Source organism: Lactuca serriola, chromosome 8 (assembly GCF_051521515.1).
Source record: "Lactuca serriola cultivar US96UC23 chromosome 8, Lser_US96UC23_V15, whole genome shotgun sequence".
Classification (NCBI taxonomy): Eukaryota; Viridiplantae; Streptophyta; class Magnoliopsida; order Asterales; family Asteraceae; genus Lactuca; species Lactuca serriola.
Genome location: NC_136415.1, coordinates 105,853,139 through 105,876,054, shown reverse-complemented (window position 1 = coordinate 105,876,054; position 22,916 = coordinate 105,853,139). Strand labels below are relative to the sequence as shown.

Below are 22,916 nucleotides of genomic sequence, written 5' to 3'. Positions count from 1 at the left end.
AGCCTTAATTCTTGCGTTCAAGTGCATTTAATTAATCGGCATTTCAAGATTGTATTGATTGTCTATTAATAAATGAAAGTATATATTTTATTTCCATTGAAGTACAATATGATTAGCTTTTAAAATTCATTTAAACAGAAATAGAAAATGAATTAGGCTTGCGTTTAAAATCCATTAAACTTAAAGTAAACAATGAACAAACAAATAGTCAATTAGATTTAAGGGACAATATAATAAGTCTTGAGCGTCATATTGGAGATAGAGAACATTTTATGTCATTCAAGCCACTCAGTATATGTGTATAACCTACACACAAGGCTTAACAATCCTCATATTTTATTTGTCTAAGAACTCCAACAAGCTCAGTGTTTCTTGTGTCAAGTGTTCATGAAACTACCAATATCATGATAGACATATAATAATCAAGTTAGAAATTCATAACAACACAGTTCAGAAATTCATAATTTTATCATTTATAATCCCCCACGCCAAATTAAAAATCTACAAATTTAAATGCGGTTGAACCAGTTATGATGATTTTTAAACAAAATCTAGGTAAAGTTTGAAGTGGGATCATAGAAAACACATAGTTGCAAACACATATAGAATAACGATGGCAAAAATGAGTACCCAAATTGTAAGGGGGACCAAAAATATAACAATCGTCGTTACACAAAAGTAGCAATAGAAATGATTTGCAGTTTTTACATTTGAATTCCTTTTGCATATAATCAAATAGAAAAACACGAAATACTTTATATACGACCAAACAGTATCATCCATCCTTGCTCTTTCGATATTGGGGCTACAGAACCTTTTAGATATAGATGAAGAATTAATAGTGTTTACCCGTCTTCAATTTATCCCCTTCTAAGTATCAAACTAGTTAGAGATTGAAATTTGGAGGGAAGGCAAAGTTCATTTGGCAAACCAAAATCCATTAGCGGGAATGATAAATTGATTTTGGAGGGAAATATAAAATAATATTTAATTATTTATTTTCCATATGGAATAAAATAATTTTAAGACTTTAATTATTTAATTATTTCTCAAATATGAAATCGGTTATAATAATTATTTTGTTATTTTATTTTAAGTTATTAGGTTTTGATATTTTGTATTGAAATGATTGAATATATTGTTTTGTTTGATATATGATATGACTTTTTTTGTTGAAATTTAGTGATGTATAAAAATTAGAATAAATTGAAAAAATGTTGTGGTGTTTTTTTTAGTTTGCAAGTTTAGTTTAAGGTGAGGTTTGGTTTTCAAAATGTTAATAAAGGAATTGAAATTTGTCAAGATTTGGAATCCAATTTCATATTATGTTTAGTTTGTAGGAAATTGGATTTGAATCCAATTTTATATCCAGTTTGGTTAGTAAGAAATTGAATTAGAATAATATAAAACAACATAATTCCCCTTATTGTGGCAAAGGTGGTGGTGGCGATGGTAATAGGTAGTGATAGCGGTAGTGGTGGTGGAAATGATGGTGGTTATAGAGGAGGTGGAGGTGGAGCTAGCAGTGATGGTGGATGTGGTAATGGCGGTGGTGGTGGCGATGGCGATGGTAGTGGGTGGTGGCAAAGGTAGTGGTAAAGGTAGTCGTGGTGGTGGTGGTTACAGAGGTGGTGGAGATGGAGGTAGCGGTGATGGTGGATGACGAGGTGGCGACATAGGTAGTAGGTGGTGGGTGGTGGCGAATGTGATGGGTGGTGGTGACAAAGGAGGTGGTAGTGGTGATGATGAAAGGATCAAGTGTTATTTGGTAATATTTCACTTCCCATCTTGAATTGCAATTAATTTCTTCTTTCTATTGATTGAATTAGCTTCCCTCGTTGAAAAATAGTTTTCTAATGCTTTAGTTTCTCATTAAGGGTTTCGGACAATAAAGCCAACTAGTTTTTCATAATGTCCATGAGTCATTTTAGAAACTAACATGTTTAATAATGTTTTTAAAGAATATATAATGGGGTACTGATAATAAAGCCAATAGATAATGAGTAATCATAATAAAGATAATTAGGTCAGAGGCATATTCACAAGGTAGGGAAAATTCATAAGGTAGGGAATGGATCAAAATGAGGAAGGCGACATGAGATGGGGCAGAGGTATATTCACAAGGTAGGGAAAATGAAACAAATCAATGTTGGGTTATGAAGTCTTGGCCAACATGAAGCACTTAGATTATAATGGAGCACTTGAGGTTCATGGAGCATGTGACAAAGGAATGGATAATCTGAGAAAGGAATTGATCGTCTGACAAAGGAATGGAGCAAGTTCCAAAGGAACAAATTGTACAGAAGAGGGTTTGGAGCACCTGGAAGAGGTATGGAGCACTTGAGAGTGATATGGAACAACAAGGGAACCTTGTTGCACCATCTGTTGAAGACTTGGGCCAAAAAGGATGATGTTATGCCAAGGGCGCTCCTTCTTGCGCCAAGATACTCCCTCGTACGCCATGGGGGTATCCTTCAATGTAAGATTCAAAATCCACATCCCTTATATTCACACTTAGGACAGAGTTTATGACACAAGACGAGTACTAGGAGAGTAGATGAACAGAGACTATGAATCTTTCTTCCGCTATCAGTATTTCGTCTCGGTCTCTCCCTTTTTTTTCATTATCATGTATCGAATGGGTCTTTATAAAGGATTAAAGATGATGAAATATTTGACGGAAAAAGTCTCGCATTTCAGTAACTTTTCATAGTTTTTCTCTTTTTCTATTAAATATTAATTGATTTTTTTATAATTTCAATAATTTCATAATATCTATTAGGCTTAGATTATCCATATATCCCTTGATATATATAATACCAATTTCACCCACATACTTTGGAAAGTAAAAAAAGTTATTCCATAAGAAACATGAATATGATTGTAAAATTGCACTAATCTAGTATAACCTAATTATATTTTGAAAACTCACTACATTATCCAGCCCGATTCATTTTTTTAGTTAAAAAACCCATCCCTAATCTGAATTATATTATTACACTGATCATCAAAATGAAATTCATCAACCTTTTGGGTATCCTAACTCTTGCAGGATTTGTTAACTAACTTCAACATGTCGTAAGTTATCAAATGGGCCTCATGTAACGCTCGGTTCTGGATAAGCTCTTTTGGCATAAAGGTGCCAACTATATGGATTAAAGGGCGTCCTGGATTATTATTCTTTCAGATCTAAGGTCTACATGAGCTCTTTTGGCATAAAGGTGCCAACTTTATGGATTAAAGGGCTTCATGCATTCATTAAGTCTTTCATTTGGCCCTTTTTGATATTTTGAGTTCCTCTTAGTCATACTTAAGCATAAAATTGGAAACTTTACGTGGCCATCTAGCCTTATAGGGTTAAATTTGCATTTTAGGGTATTGTCTTTGATGATCAAGTGCTTAATGATCAAGCCCTCGCTATTTTAAGTATAGAGTTTGGGTTTAGATCCATTTAGGTGGTTCCTAGGGATAAAGTTGGAAACTTTACTCTTTTTTATCTTATTTTGGTTGAGATCTGAGCTTTGGAGCTCTTGGATTCGATGAAGGCAGCTTAATGCATTAAGTTGTTGGGTCTTGGGAGAACTTGACAATTTTGTTGGTCAACTCGGCGAGTTGACCTGGTTTTTCCCGAGTTTGGACTATCATTTGGGCTTGTGTTCTTTGAAGTTTAGTTGGGCTATCTATGATTATGTGTTTTGGTTCAGAAAAAGTAATTCGGCTTTAGGGAAAAGGCCCATGTAAGGGTTCGGACCCAATTTCGAAAATTGGGCCATTAGTGAGCCTTTATGGATATAGTGGGTTTGGGCTTACGCCTTAGTTGTGAGTCTTGTCAGTCCAGGGGTAAAATTGTCATTTTACCCCATGTTTGGATTATGGATCAGGGTTTGGAACCCATTTGGTAATTGGGTGATATTTTGGTATTGTTAGCTAAAGAAGTTGTCAGGGCAGCAACTAAGGATTTCTTGTAGTGAGCTTCAACATTTGAGGTGAGTCTCCTCATTATTCTATGGGTCAAAGGCACCAATGTCCACCCATCTGGTTTATGTTTGGTAGGAAGGTGTAGAGACTAAAATGTTGTAAAAGTCGAAGTGTTTGTTTCTTTAGTTTCGCATGTTAGTTATTTTACTAAGTCTTCTTTTGTGCGAAGCGTATAATTCAGGACTTAGTATATTTTTTGTACACTCAGGTTTCCTATAAATAGGGACTGAGGTTAGAAGTAGAGTAATCAGATGAACAAGTGATTCATTAATCATTCGTAAGTTTTCTCTGCTTAATTCTATAATCAGTTCTTCATCAATATAAGATCTGATTAATATTTACTTTCTGTGTTCTTACTTTTCATTCAAACAATCATGATTGCTTTCTAAATCTCGATAATAATTCACTTCAATTGGTATCTGTAACGCCCGGGTTTCAGGGCTAAACGTATTTGTCAATTTAATAGTCTAGGTCAACTATTGTAACTCTTTTTGAAGTAATAAAGATGAAATATTTGAGTATTATGTGAATTATGTGTATTTATGTGCTTACAATTTAATTATAAATAAAGAATAAAAATAAGCGTCAAAATTAAAGTGTGAGATAAGCCCGATATCTCTACATAAAGTTGTAGAATATGTCTCAAGGTTTCCGTACATATAAAGAACGCCGAAATCCGAGTTATAACGAAGAAGTTATGGCCCGTCGAAGTTTTACGACAAAACCGGCACGGCACCGGGAAGCGTAAATAGTTAATTTACGATAGAGCGAGATTTAGACTTAACAATCTAAACGAAAGTTGTAGAATATGTTAAACTAAGAGCGTCGATAAAAATAATGCCCAAATCTGACTTCGTATGAGGAAGTTATGATTTTTCTAAGATTCGGCTTAGTAGTGCACGACCCGAAACTCGAATTTTAGTTCGAGCGGTTTTTGGCTTACGCGACCTAAATGAGAGTTGAAGATCTCATTAATAGGAACTCAACGGTAAAAAGATGAACGAAAACAGAGTTCGTATGAAGGAGTTATGAATTCTTCGCGGTCATTTAACAGTCTAAACGTCTCCTACTGTTAAATTTGAGATCGGTCGAGAATTAGCCGACGGAGTCTAAATGAAAGTTGTAGATCTTGATTCTACCTACGCATGGATATAAATAACGTCGAAAACGGAGCTTGTATGCGAGAGTTATGATTTTTCTAAATTCGAAGGCTGATACGCGATAGGGGGTGACGTGGCACCACCAGAATTGGACACGTGGCACCACCAGAAGGCCACCACATGGACCAACTTGGTGAGTAGGCCCCCCTACTCGGCGAGTCCATCAGATTTTTGCACTATAAATAGAGGTGTCGGGTCTAGCCTTCTCTTCACACCTCCCAAACTCACTTTCTCTCTCTAGTTTCTCTCTCTAGCCTCCCTAACCCCCCTAAAAGCCTAGGTAAACCCCCTAGCACCCGAAGGAAGCCCCGAGGCTCCCGGAGTGCCGAGAAAAGAGCCTTTCGGCTCGGGAACGCTGCTCCAGCGAAGCCCGGTTTTCGAGAAAACCCGTTGTAAGTGAGCTACGCTTAACCTACCTTTAGTTTAGCTTATGTTTTAATATAGTAATGTTATTAGGACCTTATAATAAGTACTTGGGCTATTATTATGGGTTATATAAGTATCGTTTAATGCTTATATAATAGTAATAATAGCTAGACTACTAATTAGTCGTGGTGAATATTAGACTAAACCCTAGTGGCAATGATACTAGGTTTTGCCGAAGGAAAAGTGTGTTAAGAGTAACGAAGTGCTGTCCAAGCGCCGAGTCACCACCTACTCAGGTGAGTGCATAGTTACTTTCAGATTACACGTAGATATGAAGTATTTTATATAAATTACATGCTATGTGTGCATATTACCTGAATACTTGCTATCTATGCTGGATGAACATTTTTATACATGTTTTCAATGATTTAAACTGTATATTTATTTTATATCTACGAAAATGTTGGGGTAAAACATGGGTAGATGTATTAGTTGCTGTGTGATAAAATGAAATAATGAGAGGCCTCGTTATAGATGTTATTGATGATCCATTCATCTAGCGGAGTATAGATAACAACCACGGACTATTCTAGACAGTCCAGTGGAACACTAGCAGGCTCGCAACCTGTAGGTGTTTATTCGAACTGTGTGTTTATTTGAACTGTGTGCTCACCAGATGTACTCCATCCCCAACATGGTTGCCTTAAGGACATTTATTGCTGAGGAATCCCCTTAGCAGTAGTGTCCGTCCCGATGATAATCCTTAGGATAGGTCCCTTATGATAGATGCTTAGGGACGTAATGTGAGGATAACGCGAACGGATAATCGGGTTATTGTTGATTGATGAAATTAATAAACTTATTTATTGTGGGTTGAAAACCCTATGTGCTCACCAGGCTCCCAAGCCTGACCCACTCAGTTTTATGTATTACAGGTAGTGGCGCTTGAGCATAGATATGATGTTGGACGAGGGATTACGGATATAGGCCTGTAGATATGAAATAATGTAGTAAGGCTTATATTGTACTGTTTATGCTTTTGATCTATACGAACATGACATCCCAAGTCTTTTAATGAAATACATTTCTATGGAAATGCTTTTGATGAATCTTTATGATATTTTGTTTTGGGACAAATTCTGCAACACTTTCATTTAAAATGTTACTCTAATTTTTAAACAAAGCATAAACAAACCGGCCTTTTTCTGGCCGTGATTTTGGGGATGTCACAGTTGGTATCAGAGCATTAGTTTAAGCGAACTAGGAATATGGATTTATTTCTAGACTTAAACTTAGAATGCTAAGCGATGATTGTGAGGTGTGAGCACTAGATTATTTTCGGAATTATGCCTAAAATGCTTTATGTGCTAAATGCTTTGTGCCTGATATGATATTATTTGTTCGGATATATGGTCTGTTGCCGACCGGATCTGGAAACCTTATGTGTTTAGGATTCTAAACGTACGACTACGATATTAGAACTAGCATATAAATGTTTCGGGGTGATAAGGACGATTTGAACATCAGTCCTAAATAAAGATCTAAATTCACCTTATTCGGTGTATAGATCATGATGGAAAGGACCCGTAGCGGAAAGGTGAATGCAAATGGGAACAGAAACCAACCCCCAGTAATTGAGCAAATACCGGTGATGGAAGCCACTGCTGAGCCAGTCACAGTGACCGGAGTGCAAGCGATGATCCAAGCGATGTTGGATCGTCAAATGGAGGAAACTAGACGTTTGCTCCAGCAAAATTGGGAGGAAGCCACTATTCAGATCGAACAGCCCGAGTTGAACGAAGGGCAGACTGAGGAAGGAGACTACAGTGGAACTGTTGCTCAAGTCAACCCACCAATAGTTCAACTAAATAACCAAGATGACGGATTCGAGAGAAATGGATGCAAGTACAAGGATTTTCAGACTTGCAAGCCATCGACTTTCACGGGAAAGGAAGATCCAATCGGGGTCATGGATTGGATCTTGGAAATGGAGTTAGCTTTCATGACGTGCGGTTGCAGAGGAAATCTACAGACCACGTTTGCAGTGCGTCAGTTTCGAGGAGGCGCTGTTCGTTGGTGGAATACCTTGGGGAAGACTTTAAGCCCCAACAAGCCCCTGCAACTGACATGGGCAGAATTTCTGGTGCAATTCAAACGAAAGTACTACTCAGCTCAAAACCTGCTCGAGCTAGAAAACCAGTTTCTAACCCTGAAGAAGGGGAGCATGTCAATCGATGAATACACGAACAACTTCACAGAAAAGATGGAGTTTGCCTTGCGTCTTGTTCCGGATGAGCTGACGAAAATTGATAAATACGCAAAGGGATTACCATGGGAGTACGCGGTGCCAGTGCGTCGGGCACCTACTCTAGAGGCAGCTATATGGGCTGCCAAGTCTGTGGAGGATATGATTAAGGGAAGAGCTGCCAGCAAACTCGAGGTTGGCGAGAAGAGGAAATTTGAAGGGTCTGCTAAACCCAAAAAAAAGAAGAGCAAGTTCGGTTCAAAGAAGTTCGAAGGAGGAAATGAATTTAAATGGTGCGAGAAGTGCAAAAAGAAGCACTCGGGAAAATGTGGCGAGGAAGTAACCTGCTACAAGTGTGGGAAAATGGGGCACTATGCCAATGAGTGCGCCACCAACAAGAGGGTGTGCTACGAGTGCCGTGAAGAAGGGCATATCGCCAAGGATTGCCCAAAGAAGAAAGATGCGGGAAGGCCCAACATTCCACCGAAGCCGAAGGCGAGAGCCTTCCAGATGACGCTCGAGGCTGCGAAGGAGGCCGCAGACGCCGCTTCAGGTACCTTTCTTGTAAATGGTTTTCCTGCAAATATACTATTTGATTCCGGAGCCAACTACTCCTTTGTGTCGCATAAATTTGGTGGGAAATTAGCATTGCCTGTAGAAAAACTTGATATCGAGAAGACTGCGTTCAGAACGAGATATGGACACTACGAGTTCTTGGTTATGTCGTTTGGACTAACCAATGCTCCAGCAACATTCATGGACTTGATGAATAGGGTTTGTAAACCATTCCTCGATAAATCCGTGATAGTGTTCATCGACGACATTCTCATCTACTCGAAAAACCAAGAGGAGCATGGCAAGCATCTACGGGAAGTGTTGGAAGTGTTAAAGAAAGAGAAGCTTTACGCCAACTTCTCTAAGTGTGATTTTTGGATCCGAGAAGTCCAATTCTTGAGTCATGTGGTTAACCAAGAAGGGATAATGGTTGACCCAGCAAAAATCGAAGCTGTAATGAAGTGGGAACGTCCGAAAAGTCCCACGGAGATTCGGAGCTTTCTAGGATTAGCTGGATATTACCGACGATTTATCCAAGGCTTTTCTTCGATAGCTGCTCCGTTAACAGCTTTGACCCATAAAGGAGCTACATATACGTGGAGTGAGAAACATGATGAGGCATTCGAGAAGCTAAAGAAGAAGTTATGTGAAGCACCGATACTTTCTCTACCCGATGGAGTCGAAGATTTCACGGTTTATAGTGACGCTTCTAGAGTCGGGTTGGGTTGTGTTCTGACCCAAAGAGAAAAGGTGATAGCATATGCATCTCGACAATTGAAAGAGCACGAAAAGAACTACCCCACTCATGATCTGGAGTTGGCAGCGGTAGTTTTCGCTCTAAAGATATGGAGGCATTACCTCTATGGCACGAAGTGCAAGCTCTTCACTGATCATAAGAGTCTCCAGTATCTCTTTAATCAGAAGGAGTTGAACATGAGGCAACGACGCTGGCTAAAACTACTCAAGGACTACGACTGTGAGATACTTTACCACCCAGGTAAAGCAAATATTGTTGCTGATGCTCTCAGTCGGAAAGTCTATCTTGAAAGGAAAAGGCCAAGAGCGTTAAGAATTGAAGTCGTCTCGACGATTGTGGAAAGTATCAGAAAAGCTCAAGAAGAAGCTTTAGAGAAGAATGATCGAAAGGAAGAACGTTTGGGTAAAACGTTAGTGTTTGGCACAAACAACCGAGGACTAAAGGTATTCCAAGATAGAATTTGGGTACCTAAGACGGGAGGACTAAGAGACCTTCTGATGGAAGAAGCACACAAGACCATGTACTCAATTCATCCCGGTAGCACTAAAATGTATAGGGACCTAAAACCCTACTACTGGTGGCCGACGATGAAGCTCGATGTTGCGAAGTATGTGGCCGAGTGCGTGACGTGTGCGAGAGTTAAGGCACAACATCAAAAACCGTATGGGAGTTTAGAGCCTTTACCTGTACCCATGGGTAAACGGGAAGACATCACCATGGATTTTGTGACTAAACTGCCCAGGACGAAGAACGGACACGACATGATTTGGGTAGTCGTGGATCGTTTCACCAAGAGTGCACACTTCATAGTAGCCAACGAGAAGTGGTCTATGGATAAGCTCGCAAATGCTTACGTGAAGGAAATTGTAAGACTTCACGGTGTCCCTCTTACGATTGTATCAGATTGTGATAGTCGTTTCACGTCAAGGTTTTGGAGGAGTCTACAAGAGGAATTGGGTACGAAATTATGTTTAAGTATGGCTTACCATCCGCAAACCGATGGTCAGAGCGAAAGAACGATTCAGACACTAGAAGATATGCTGAGAGCATGTACCCTCGAATTCCAAGGGAATTGGGACGAGCACTTACCTCTGGTAGAATTATCCTACAACAATAGTTTTCACTCGAGCATCAAGATGGCACCTTATCAAGCCTTGTATGGACAGAAGTGTCGTACGTCGTCTTGTTGGCTTGAAGCTGGAGAGAAGCAGTTTATGGGCCCCAAGATAGTCCATGAGACTACTGAGAAGTTGAAGGTGATTAGGGAAAGAATGTTAGCGGCCCAGGATCATCAGAAGAGCTATGCTAACAAGAAAAGACGACCAATGACCTTCGAAGTTGGAGATTCAGTTTTGCTTAAAGTCTCAACGTGGAAGGGACTTATAAGATTCGGGAAACGAGGAAAGTTGAGTCCAAGGTTTATTGGACCGTTCAAAGTTCTTCAGAAGATAGGGAACCAAGCTTACAAGTTGGAATTGCCCGAAGAACTCAATGGTATTCATAACACCTTCCATGTGTGTTATTTGAGGAAATTCACAGGAGATGTTCCTGACATAATTCCAATCTCAGAGTTAAGGATGGATGAGAATAAGAGGCTGATCGAAGAGCCCGAGGCAATTGTTGATCGTAAGACTAAGAAGTTACGATGCAGGATGGTTGACTTAGTGCTAGTCCGATGGAAACATTCGAATGGGCCGAATCTCACTTGGAAAACAGAGGATGACATGATCAGTTGCTATCCACATCTGTTTGCTGATGCATGATTCCGGGACGGAATCATCCTAAGGGGGAGAGAATTGTAATGCCCGGGTTTCAGGGCTAAGAGTATTTGTCAATTTAATAGTCTAGGTCAACTATTGTAACTCTTTTTGAAGTAATAAAGATGAAATATTTGATTATTATGTGAATTATGTGTATTTATGTGCTTACAATTTAATTATAAATAAAGAATAAAAATAAGCGTCAAAATTAAAGTGTGAGATAAGCCCGATATCTCTACATAAAAATGTAGAATGTGTCTCAAGGTTTCCGTACATATAAAGAACGCCGAAATCCGAGTTGTAACGAAGAAATGGCCCGTCGAAGTTTTACGGCAAAACCGGCACGACACCGGGAAGCGTAAATAGTGAATTTATGATAGAGCGAGATTTAGACTTAACAATCTAAACGAAAGTTGTATAATATGTTAAACTAAGAGCGTCGATAAAAAAACGCCCAAATCTGACTTCGTATAAGGAAGTTATGATTTTTCTAAGATTCGGCTTAGCAGTGCACGACCCGAAACTCGAATTTTAGTTTGAGCGGTTTTCGGCTTACGCGACCTAAATGAGAGTTAAAGATCTCATTAATAGGAACTCAACGGTAAAAAGATGGACGAAAATGGAGTTCGTATGAAGGAGTTACGAATTCTTCGCTGTCATTTAACAGTCTAAACGCCTCCTATTGTTAAATTTGAGATCGGTCGAGAATTAGCCGACGGAGTCTAAATGAAAGTTGTAGATCTTGATTTTACCTACGCGTGGATATAAAGAACGTCGAAAACAGAGCTTGTATGCGAGAGTTATGATTTTTCTAAGTTCGAAGGCTGATACACGATAGGGGGTGACGTGGCACCACCAGAATTGGACACGTGGCACCACCAGAAGGCCACCACATGGAACAAATCGGCGAGTAGGCCCCCCTACTCAGCGAGTCCATCATATTTTTGCACTATAAATAGAGGTGCCGGGTCTAGCCTTCTCTTCACACCTCCCAAACTCACTTTCTCTCTCTAGTTTCTCTCTCTAGCCTCACTAACCCCCCTAAAAGCCTATGTAAACCCCCTAGCACCCAAAGGAAGCCCTGAGGCTCCCGGAGTCCCAAGAAAAGAGCCTTTCGGCTCGGGAACGCTGCTCCAGCGAAGCCCGGTTTTCGAGAAAACCCGCTGTAAGTGAGCTACGCTTAACCTACCTTTAGTTTAGCTTATGTTTTAATATAGTAATGTTATTAGGACCTTATAATAAGTACTTGGGATATTATTATGGGTTATATAAGTATCGTTTAACGCTTATATAATAGTAATAATAGCTGGGATATATACAGTAAAGCCCCGATATTTTCATCCAATTGACACGAAAGTCCCAAACTAATTTTTTTTTGACACAAAAGCCCGAATTACCGGCATTTATTGACCTGGTTGACCTTTTCTGCCGGTAACTCATTTAATAGCCGGTAATCGAGATGATGTGGCTACTAACGCTTACTTGGAAGATGACGAGGACATCATTAAATGAAGAAGGGTTAATCGAGCTGGAAAAACCTCTCTTTCTACTGCGACAATTCTAGGGTTTTTACTTTGAAGGAGATACGAATTCGAGTCAAAGGGAGATACGAGTTGGAGCCTTGAAGATGGAAGGTGTGTTGGACTTTGACACGATCGACGTGGAACTAGATGAAGACCTTCTAAAGAAACAGAGTAGGAGATGTACAGATGAGTTCTTGAAATCACTGTCTCTTGACGATGAAGATGAAGACTTCATTATCCCATTATTCGAGAATGTTGAAGATGATGAAGCACCCGTGGAAGAAGAACCTTTGGATGACGAACAGGAGGAGGAAGAAAATGTAGATGAAGTTGTGGATGAAGAGGAAAATGATAGTGAAGCTCAGTTTAAATATTCCACACATGATCCAAATGTGAAATGGAATAGAATGAAACCTCAAGAGGGAGAAAGGTATGAATCTCCACAGCAACTTAAACTCTGTTTAACAAATCATGCCATATCTAAAGGTTATCAGATTAGGTTTAATAAATGTGATAGTGTTAGACTACACTGTGTGTGTGCTAGTGATCATGAGAAATTCGGTTGCCCTTATTATGTTAAAGCCTCTTGGATGAGCACTGAAAAGTCATTCCAAATAAAGAAAATGTATCCACATCATACATGTGTCAAGAATTTTAACAATGGAAAACTTATGGGACCAACATGGTTAGCTAGACAATTCCTTAAAGAACTTATTAGGACACCTAATTTGAAAGCTAAGGAAATCCAAGAAAAAGTTCAACACAAATTTCACACTAAGATTTCATGGGTAAGGAGTTATAGGGCTAGATGTAGGGCAATGTCCATGATTGAGGGAAAATTAGGTGATCACTATGCAAGGGTGTGGGATTATGGTGGTGAATTGCTAACATCCAATCCAGACAGCAACATTAAAATTTGTGTTGAAGACAACAATGATGGTACAACTATTTTCAAAAGGATGTACATATGTTTCAAATCAATCAAAGAAGGGTGGAAGATGGGTTGTAGAAGGGTAATAGGGATCGATGGATCTTTTCTGAAAGGGCAGTGTAAGGGACAATTATTAACAGCCATAGGTAGGGACCCAAACAATCACGTTTTTCCCATAACTTGGGCTATAGTTGATATTGAGAATAAGTTTAACTGGAAGTGGTTCCTTCAGTTGTTAGAGGTTGACCTTGGAATGGATGCAGGAAGGGGCATGTGTGTAATTTCAGACCAACATAAGGGTCTTCTTGAGGCAACAAAGGAGGTGTTACCATATGTTGAGCATAGACAGTGTGCACGACATATCTATGCAAACTTCAGAAAAGTATATAGTGGAATTCAGTTAAGGAACCTATTCTGGAAGGCTGCCAAATCAACTGTAGAGGGTGAATTCAAGAATCACATGGATGAGATTAGACAGATTAGCCCAGGTGCTTATGAACATCCAATGGCAAGGGAGCCAAATACATGGTGCAGGGCTTTCTTTTCCACTGGATTGGCCTGTGAGGCTGTAGAAAATGGTATGGCAGAATGCTTCAATGCAGTTATACTTGATGCTAGGAAGAAGCCACTACTGACCATGCTTGAAGAGATAAGGCTGTATATGATGGACAGGTTTTACAACCTCAGGGAGTTAGCTGAAAAATGGGAAGGAGATGTGTGTCCATCTGCAATTAAGAAAATGGAAGAATTTGGTGAGGACTTGAAGTAAGTTCTCCTTGTTTTGTATACATTTATTCTAAGTTATTAATAACTTTTATGCTAATTTAGTAACAACTTTTATTTGCAGGTTTTGGAGGGTACACCCTAGTGGACAAAATGAATTTGAAGTTAGAAATGGTCTTGAATCATATGGAGTCAACATAGAGAAAAGGAGTTGTGCATGTAGACTTTGGGATGTATTAGGGATACCATGCGTCCATGCCCAAGCATCTATCATGTTAACTCATCAGGATCCAAAGACATTTATCAGCAAGTGGTTTGGTAAGGCAATGTACATTTCAAGTTATAGTTCTAACATTCTACCTGTTAATGGCAGCAATTTATGGAAAGAAGCTCCTTATATTAAGCCCTTACCCCCTTAGAGAGGAGGATGCCAGGCAGGCCTACTGTGAAAAGGAAAAGGCATGTATCAGAGAGGGATGACAAGTTCTCTCAAGTGTCCTCAAAGGGCAGAACTGTCCAATGTCAAAACTGTCAACAAAAGGGGCACAACAAGAAAACCTGTAAAACTCCACATGTTGAACCAGATCCTAAACCCAATAAGAAAATAGGCAGGCCAAGATTGGACCCTAGTCTAACCCAATGGACAAGACATGGTAGAGGGGGGAGAAGGGGAAATAGAGGAGGTAGTAGGGTACCTAGAGGTGGGGGTGGCTTTCATAGCTGGTTTGAAAGAGGTGAAACCTCAAATACAGTACCACCCCAAAAAAGGGTCAATGAAGAATATAATTCTGAAGAGATGGTGGATGTAGATGTGATGAGTGATGGAGATGGGCTGGATATGGCAGATATGGACTACATTACACAACAAATTACAGAGTTGAGGAAATCAGGTTACACTGATGTAGACATTATGAGATGCCTTGGAATTACAAAAGCTCATTTAGAAGAGTTTGGATATGTGGTAAGGTTTCATTTAGTGTTTATGTATATGATTAAGTGTTTTTACTATTTTTTTTTCTGTTTTAGGCTGCCAATGTTGAAGGTGGACTAGAAGGAGATGGACAGGGTAATGAAGAAGAAGGAGGACATGGACAAGGAGATGGAGTGGAAGGAGGTGGAGATGGACAAGAAGGAGAAGGAGATGGACAGGGTAATGAAGAAGAAGGAGGACATGGACAAGGAGATGGAGTGGAAGGAGGTGGAGATGGACAAGAAGGAGATGGACAAGAAGGAGAAGGAGATGGACAGGGTAATGAAGAAGAAGGAGGACATGGACAAGGAGATGGAGTGGAAGGAGGTGGAGATGCACAAGAAGGAGATGGACAAGAAGAAGATGAAGAAGGTGTTCCAGTGAATGATCCAGTACAACAAGGGCATTTTGGGAATAATATGAAACAAAGAACAAGGAGACCCTTAGAGAGGATCATTCTTCAGAAGCTGAAAAAGAAGGTGGTTGACCCTCTTGGTATAGGAATGTGTGAAGATAAGGCATTAGTTATAGATTAGTGATAGGGGTTATCATCTTTTGGTTCATATTTTGTAAAAGGTGCTACTATGTAAACTGTTGCATACCATCTTTGGGTTCATATTTTGCATACCACCTTGTGGTTCATATTTTGTAAATGGTGGTACATATCCACTTATATTGGTTCATATTTTGTAAACAATTACTGGTAATTAAGCAAGGGCATTAATCAATGGTCACAATTGATCAATGTCATATTTTATTTCAAGTTTGGTTGTGCAGGTTAGCCTTGGTTATTGACAGTTTTATTATTCATATGTGGTTCATAGTTGTCGTACTTTGATTTCACCATAATTCAATACAACATAAGTAAAATGTTCATTACATTGCAAAAGAAACAACATCGTACATAGTGACTACATATCCCACTACATTATCTTAAAATACAAACCAAAACATAAACCCAAAATAAACCAGAACATTGACCACCTTGGAACAACACCACCCGCACCTTGAACTTGAGCTGGAACAACTTCTACTACTGCTTCTTCCATTTGTTCTACAACATCTCCATTCCACCCATTGTGCAATTGTAAGAGCAAGTCCTTGTACCACTGATTAGGGAGTGGAGGATCCACCCAATCAAAGAATTTGCAATCTTTACTCGAATCCTGGATAATCCAAGATTAAAGAAAGAAAAAAAAACTAAAAGATGAAGAATTTCAACATTAACAACTAACCCTATAATTTGGGCACCCAATGAATCTTCTTCCAGGATTTCTTGTCTTCCATGAAGTCCACCTTCCAACTAAGTCACCGCAGTTGCAATGTGTCCTTTGAGGGGGATTGAACCTCCGCATAACCTTGCTTCCAACAGATGAAGAAGACGACATTCTCGTCTTTTCCTTTGACAAATACGAAGCTAGGGTTCATGGGAATTGACGGTATGGTGCTTAAGTAAGGTCGAAAACTCCACATAAGCCTCTCATTTAATAAATCAGTGGTCCATGTAAGCATTTGGTGCCACTTCACCAAGTAAACCGGATGCACCGGCAGAAAAGGTCAATTGGGTCAATAAATGCCGGTAATTCGGGCTTTTGTGTCAAAAAAAATTAGTTTGGGACTTTCGTGTCAATTGGATGAAAATATCAGGACTTTACTATATATATCCCATAATAGCTAGACGACTAATTAGTCGTGGTGAATATTAGACTAAACCCTAGTGGCAATGATACTAGGTTTTGCCGAAGGAAAAGTGTGTTAAGAGTAAAGAAGTGTTGTCCAAGGGCCGAGTCACTACCTACTCAGGTGAGTGCATAGTTACTTTCAGCTTACACATAGATATGAAGTATTTTATATAAATTACATGCTATGTGTGCATATTACCTGAATACTTGCTATCTATGCTGGATGAACATTTTTATACATGTTTTCAATGATTTAAACTGTATATTTATTTTATATCTACGAAAATGTTGGGGTAAAACATGGGTAGATGTATTAGTTGCTGTGTGATAAAATGAAATAATGAGAGGCCTCGTTATAGATGTTATTGATGATCCAATCATCTAGCGGAGTATAGATGACGACCACGGACTATTCTAGACAGTCTAGTGGAACACTAGCAGGCTCGCAACCTGTAGGTGTTTATTCGAACTGTGTGTTTATTTGAACTGTGTGCTCACCAGATGTACTCCATCCCCCATATGGTTGCCTTAAGGACATTTATTGCTGAGGAATCCCCTTAGCAGTAGTGTCCGTCCCGATGATAATCCTTAGGATAGGTCCCTTATGATAGATGCTTAGGGACGTAATGTGAGGATAACGCGAACATGTAATCGGGTTATTGTTGATTGATGAAATTAATAAACTTATTTATTGTGGGTTGAAAACCCTATGTGCTCACCAGGCTCCCAAGCCTGACCCACTCAGTTTTATGTGTTACAGGTAGTGGCGCTTGAGCATAGATATGATGTTGGACGAGGGATTACAGATATAGGCCTGTAGATATGAAATAATGTAGTAAGGCTTATATTGTACTGTTTATGCTTTTGATCTGTACGAACATGACATCCCAAGTCTTTTAATGAAATACATTTCTATGGAAATGCTTTTGATAAATCTTTATGATATTTTGTTTTGGGACAAATTCCGCAACACTTTCATTTAAAATGTTACTCTGATTTTTAAACAAAGCATAAACAAACCGGTCTTTTCTGGCCGTGATTTTGGGGATGTCACGGTATCATAGAAGGATTGCAAACTGCATTGATCTGATTTTCGTTTTAGAATCATTTGCTTTTTGAGTAGTAACTTTACTCAAAATTTTCCGTGCATTTTGGTTCTGAAAATCTCTGTTGATCTTTAGATTTGAATCGGTTCTGCATTCGAATTGTTTAGTCGAATGATCGATTAGCAATCGGTAATCAATTCATTTGATCAATTCAGAAATTCATCAAGTTTTTCAAGCTTTCAGAAAATTCTCGTGTTCATCAATGGCGAACTTTAATATGAATACCATGACTTCTTTCTCTCACTTACTTGGTTCTTCAATTGAAATTCCAATGTTAATCCCTGAATACTATGATCAGTGGGCTGATAGAATGGAGGATTACTTAAATGGAATTGATGAAGAGCTCTGGAATTGTATAAGTGGAAAAGGTCAACTTCCTGATAATGTTCAACCAATTGGACAATCTGCTTCTTCAGGTGAAGTTGCTAATCAACAAGAACATCAAGTTAAGGGGGAGCATTCGCAATTTCAACAGGAACATCATTTTGAGGGGGGAGATCAAGATGAACATCTTGTTGAGGAGGAGCATGATGCAATAGAGACAATTAATTTTGATGAAAATGATGAATTTCATGAATTAAATGATAATTTTTCTGTTGCAGGATCTGAAAATGAAGATATGTACGAAGATGCACCATTGGAATTTAATCCTGATTATCCACCACTTGAGAAATGGACAACAAATCATCCCAAAGAACAGGTAATTGGGAATCCACAAGATGGTGTGTTGACAAGAGCTCAAATTCGTGCGAAAAATGAGTAGTGAATGCGAACCAAGAATTGTGTATGTTCAATGTTTTTATTTCGAAAATAGAGCCAAAGACAGTAAAGAATGCTATGGAACACTCAGATTGGGCTGTTGCTATGCAATCTGAACTGGCTGAATTTGAATGGAATAAGGTTTGGAGATTAATTCCTAAACCTTCTAATGTTTCAATTGTCAGATTAAAATGGATTTTTAAAAATAAAACCGACAAAGATGGCAATATTATTCGTAATAAAGCTAGACTAGTTGTTAAAGGCTATTCGCAACAAGAAGGAATAGACTATGTAGAAACATTTGCTCCTGTTGCAAGACTCGAAGCAGTTCGCATATTTTTAGCTTATGCAGCTCACAAAGACTTTGACGTTTTTCAAATGGATGTTAAGTGTGCATTCTTGAATGGAGAACTAGAAGAAAAACAGTTTATGTTGAGCAACCACCAGGATTTATAAATGAGGAACATCCTGATCATGTCTACATCCTAGACAAAAGCAGTTTATGGGTTAAAACAAGCACCAAGAGCCTGGTATGCAACACTTACAAATTTTTTGAAACAATCTAAATTTAAACAAGGATCAGTTGACCCCACATTGTTTCACAAGAAAGTTGGGAATCATCTCATTCTTGTTCAAATTTATGTTGATGATATTATTTTTGGCTCAACTGACCCAACATTGTCAATTGAATTTGAAAATCTAATGAAAAGTCAATTTGAAATGAGTATGATGGTAAAAATTAATAATTTTCTTGGTTTAAATATAAGACAGAACATGGATGGAATTTTAATCAATCAAGAAAAATACACAAAGAACTTGCTTGAAAAATTTAGAATGACCAACAACACGAACCTGAGAGTACCTATGGCAGTGGGAACAAGACTAACTCCTTCATTAGATACTCCTACAGTTGATTTAACTCTTTATCGAAGCATGATAGGGTCTTTATTGTACTTAACTGCAAGCAGACCTGATATTATGTTTTCGGTATGTAATTGTGCTAGGTATGAAGCTAATCCCAGAGAACCTCATTTAACTGCAGTGAAAAATATTTTTCTCTATCTTAAGGGGAGAATTTCGTTAGGACTTAGGTATCCTTCAAAATCGGGATTTTTCATTCAAGCTTTTTCATATTTTGATCTAGGAGGACGTACTTTGGATAGAAAAAGTACAAGTGGTGGGTGTCAACTATTGGATGGGAAATTGGTGAGTTGGCAGTCGAAGAAACAAACTTGTGTTGCTATATCCACTGCTGAGGCTGAATATATTTTAGTTGCTGCTTGCACTTCGCAAATCATTTGGATTCAGAGTCAACTTCGTGATTATGCTATAAATATGAAAAAGATTCCCTTGTATTGTGATTCTCAAAGTGCAATTCACATTTGTCATAATCCAGTACAACACTCAAAGACAAAACACATAGCTCTTTGATATCATTTTATCAAAGATCATGTGGAAGATGGGAACATTGAAATACATTTTGTTAAAACCACTGAACAACTTGCTGATATTTTTAATAAACCTCTTGATGAAAAATCATTTGTAAGAATTTTAGCAGGTTTGGGGATGATCGATGTGAATTCAATTACAAAATTAATAACTCAAGAATGAAAGGTCCATTCAGCAGCTCTGAGTCAAAATCATTCAGAAGTTACTGTTCATTAAGAGGCTTTGCATTGCTTCGCATTCGCGTATCTGGTAACTAAGGTTCAATTTAATTTTTTTTTTCTTTGCGAAAAACTTGAAAAATCAAAAATATTCTCTTTTGTTTTGTTTTTATTTTCGAAAATCCAAAAATCCAAAAAGATTTTATTTTCTTATGTTTTTAATTTTCGAAAAATTCAAAAACCACAAAAATATATTTTTTTCTTCTTAACTTTGTTCTTTAAGTTTTGTGTGTTTTTAGTTTTAGTCAAGAGCATAATGCGAAGAGATCATGCTTATATGTTTCTATAGGAAGGTATCATTTCTTTCAACTTTGTACTAGTTAGGATGTCCCTAGAAGCATGCTGCAACATGTTGACACAAGCCTCATATGACTCTATGTGTGAGAAACAAAAGCCTTAATGAAATTATCTCATGAAAATTTCTTCCCAATTAGGCTTATATTCGCATTAGTCAAAAGAGATACCTTACTCTTCTCATATGAGTAAAGAGTTTTCTGTTTGGTCCACATATAACAGAGGTACATTCGATCTTATAACCAATCTTTTTCATCAAAAAATTCTTCACACAAATCATACACAAAGACGTATGTCCGAGAGGTCTCTGATCAAACCCATTGAGACTTAGATATACAAAAATTCTGTGTTTATGATCTGACATCATGAGTCCGTGATGAAGGTGAAACCCAAACATCTTCCAACTTAAGGAATTGACGGGGAACATTGTTCCAGATATTGACAAAACTTTTGTTTCAGTACCAAAAATTCGAAACTCCAAATCATATTCAATTCGCATGAGTGGTCTTGATCAAACATTCGCAACCCACGATGTTTGTTACCCAACAAGATCTAGTACATAAAATTTTTTCATGAATTTGATTTCCATGTGAGTTTCATTTGAATGTCCTAGTCATCATAAATATTTTCAAAGCTGACTTGTCACTGACTACACTGGTCATACAAGTAATTTCTGCTACAATTTATCACCTTATGTTTAGGATGACATGTAACGAAATTTTAAACCAACCCAAGAATCACTTTTAAAAGAAGCCCTTTGATACTTATCAAAAAGTATTCGATTGTAATTCACGGGAACATACACAAGCTGTTGATCATCTCTCTTGATGATTAACGAAGCAACCTTTGCCTGGGGTTTAACTGCCTTTGTGTCAAATTGCATTTTTGACATCACATAATTCCAAATTTTTTTTAACTTGCTTCTTATCTTATTTCTTTGACTCTCATGCACTCACGAAATCCTTGAGGTTCTAAGTAATACCAACTTAGGCTGAAGATTTCGCAAGTCTGGCATATGACTTCGCTTTTCATCCCAAAAGTGAAAGAGCCTAGCCTCGATGCGAAGGGTTCTAACGGTTACAATTCAATAAAGGGGATAATGACAGGCTGTGTATCCATGACGTCTGGTATTCTGCCCGATTTTCTAGGAGAAGTGACAGCTGCTTTTTGACGCATGGCTAACTTTTCGCAGTAATGGTCCGATTTTCAAGGTGCCACATCAGATATCATTAAATGCATCCCGCTTCAAATTCAAATCAATAAGGGTTACATATAAAATGGGGTTCAAGAGTGTCTTATATGGTTACGTGATCAAACTCAAAAATTCCCAAATTCTCTGATTATTCATCTTCTTCAAACCCTAACAATGGCTGCTAGTCAATCTAACAACGAAGAAGTTATCTCACAGTCTCTTATGAAGATTCAAAGCACAAACTATCTAGTTGATCCTAATGTCTCATCTTACCCAAAAGAATTGAAGATGTTGATTATTGCACTAAAAAGGTCACCATTATCAACTGCTATGTTCAGTTCTTTTCCTGTACCGATGACTTGGTTGTCAATGGCGGCATCAACTGCGTCATACAACTATTCAACTGATATCATAACTTTCAATCTCATGAACAACAAAACGGTTCGTCTAACCAAGAACATGTTCATTGACTTCCTGAACATTCCTCATAACCCACCGTTCTTTAAACCCATCAATTCACAGATTATCTTCATGTTCAATGAGATGGGACATCAACCCACTCTAGAAAAGATAAGTGATTTCAGGAAATCAGGTTTACCTTGCATGTCAAACTTTCTATTTGGAATCTTTCTATGGTGTTTAACAGGAAGGACTGTTGGTCTAGACAGGGGAAGGATGGAGGTTTATGCAACGGTTATGGGTCTTTACTATGATCTTAGTGTTGATTATGGAACTCAACTTTGGAAGGAGTTCATCAAAAGCTTAGAAAACACTAATTCTGATAAGAGGATTTCTTGTGCACGGTACTAGAGTTTAATTATGGAAAAAGTTTATGCGAAGGAGGGACTTCCAGTTCCTGAAGGAGCAGTTGTTGCAGAATTCTCATTGTATCAGTTTCCCAAAGTGGTTGAAGATGATAAAAATATCTTCACAAGTGTTGCAAGAATTCCTGATGCAATGCTTCGCAAGGTGTCTTCTACCCACAAAGTGTTAGTTCGCTACATGAAGACTTTTGATCCAAATGTGTGAACTGGAATACTTTTTGATGTTAGTGGAGAGTCCTCAAAGAAGAAGAAGAAAAATAAAAAGGAAGAAAAACATGAAGGGGTTGCAAAAGATGAGCTTTCTCCTAAAACTAATAAGGAGATAATACCGACAAAGTCAGGGTATTAAAGAAGCTTCGTAAATCAGCACAGACGACGACTACCTCTCCTACTATTCGCAAAACTGAGGTGAGTAGTAAGGGGG

The 22,916-nt window shown here is 38.3% G+C and overlaps 2 protein-coding genes across 2 annotated transcripts; one reads left to right on the top strand and one right to left on the bottom strand.

Annotated features, from left to right (window-relative positions):
- The first annotated feature begins 14,425 nt into the window (after positions 1-14,425).
- Positions 14,426-15,504, top strand: LOC145067251 (uncharacterized). Its single transcript, XM_079014434.1, has 2 exons — positions 14,426-14,959; positions 15,025-15,504. The coding sequence occupies exons 1-2, from the start codon at positions 14,426-14,428 to the stop codon at positions 15,502-15,504; spliced, it is 1,014 nt and encodes a 337-aa protein (XP_078870560.1).
- Positions 15,505-15,891: 387 nt separating this feature from the next.
- On the bottom strand, positions 15,892-16,356 carry LOC145067250 (uncharacterized). Its single transcript, XM_079014433.1, has 2 exons — positions 16,204-16,356; positions 15,892-16,134 (listed from the first exon to the last, which is right to left on the bottom strand). The coding sequence occupies exons 1-2, from the start codon at positions 16,354-16,356 to the stop codon at positions 15,892-15,894; spliced, it is 396 nt and encodes a 131-aa protein (XP_078870559.1).
- Between the last annotated feature and the right edge of the window lie 6,560 nt (positions 16,357-22,916).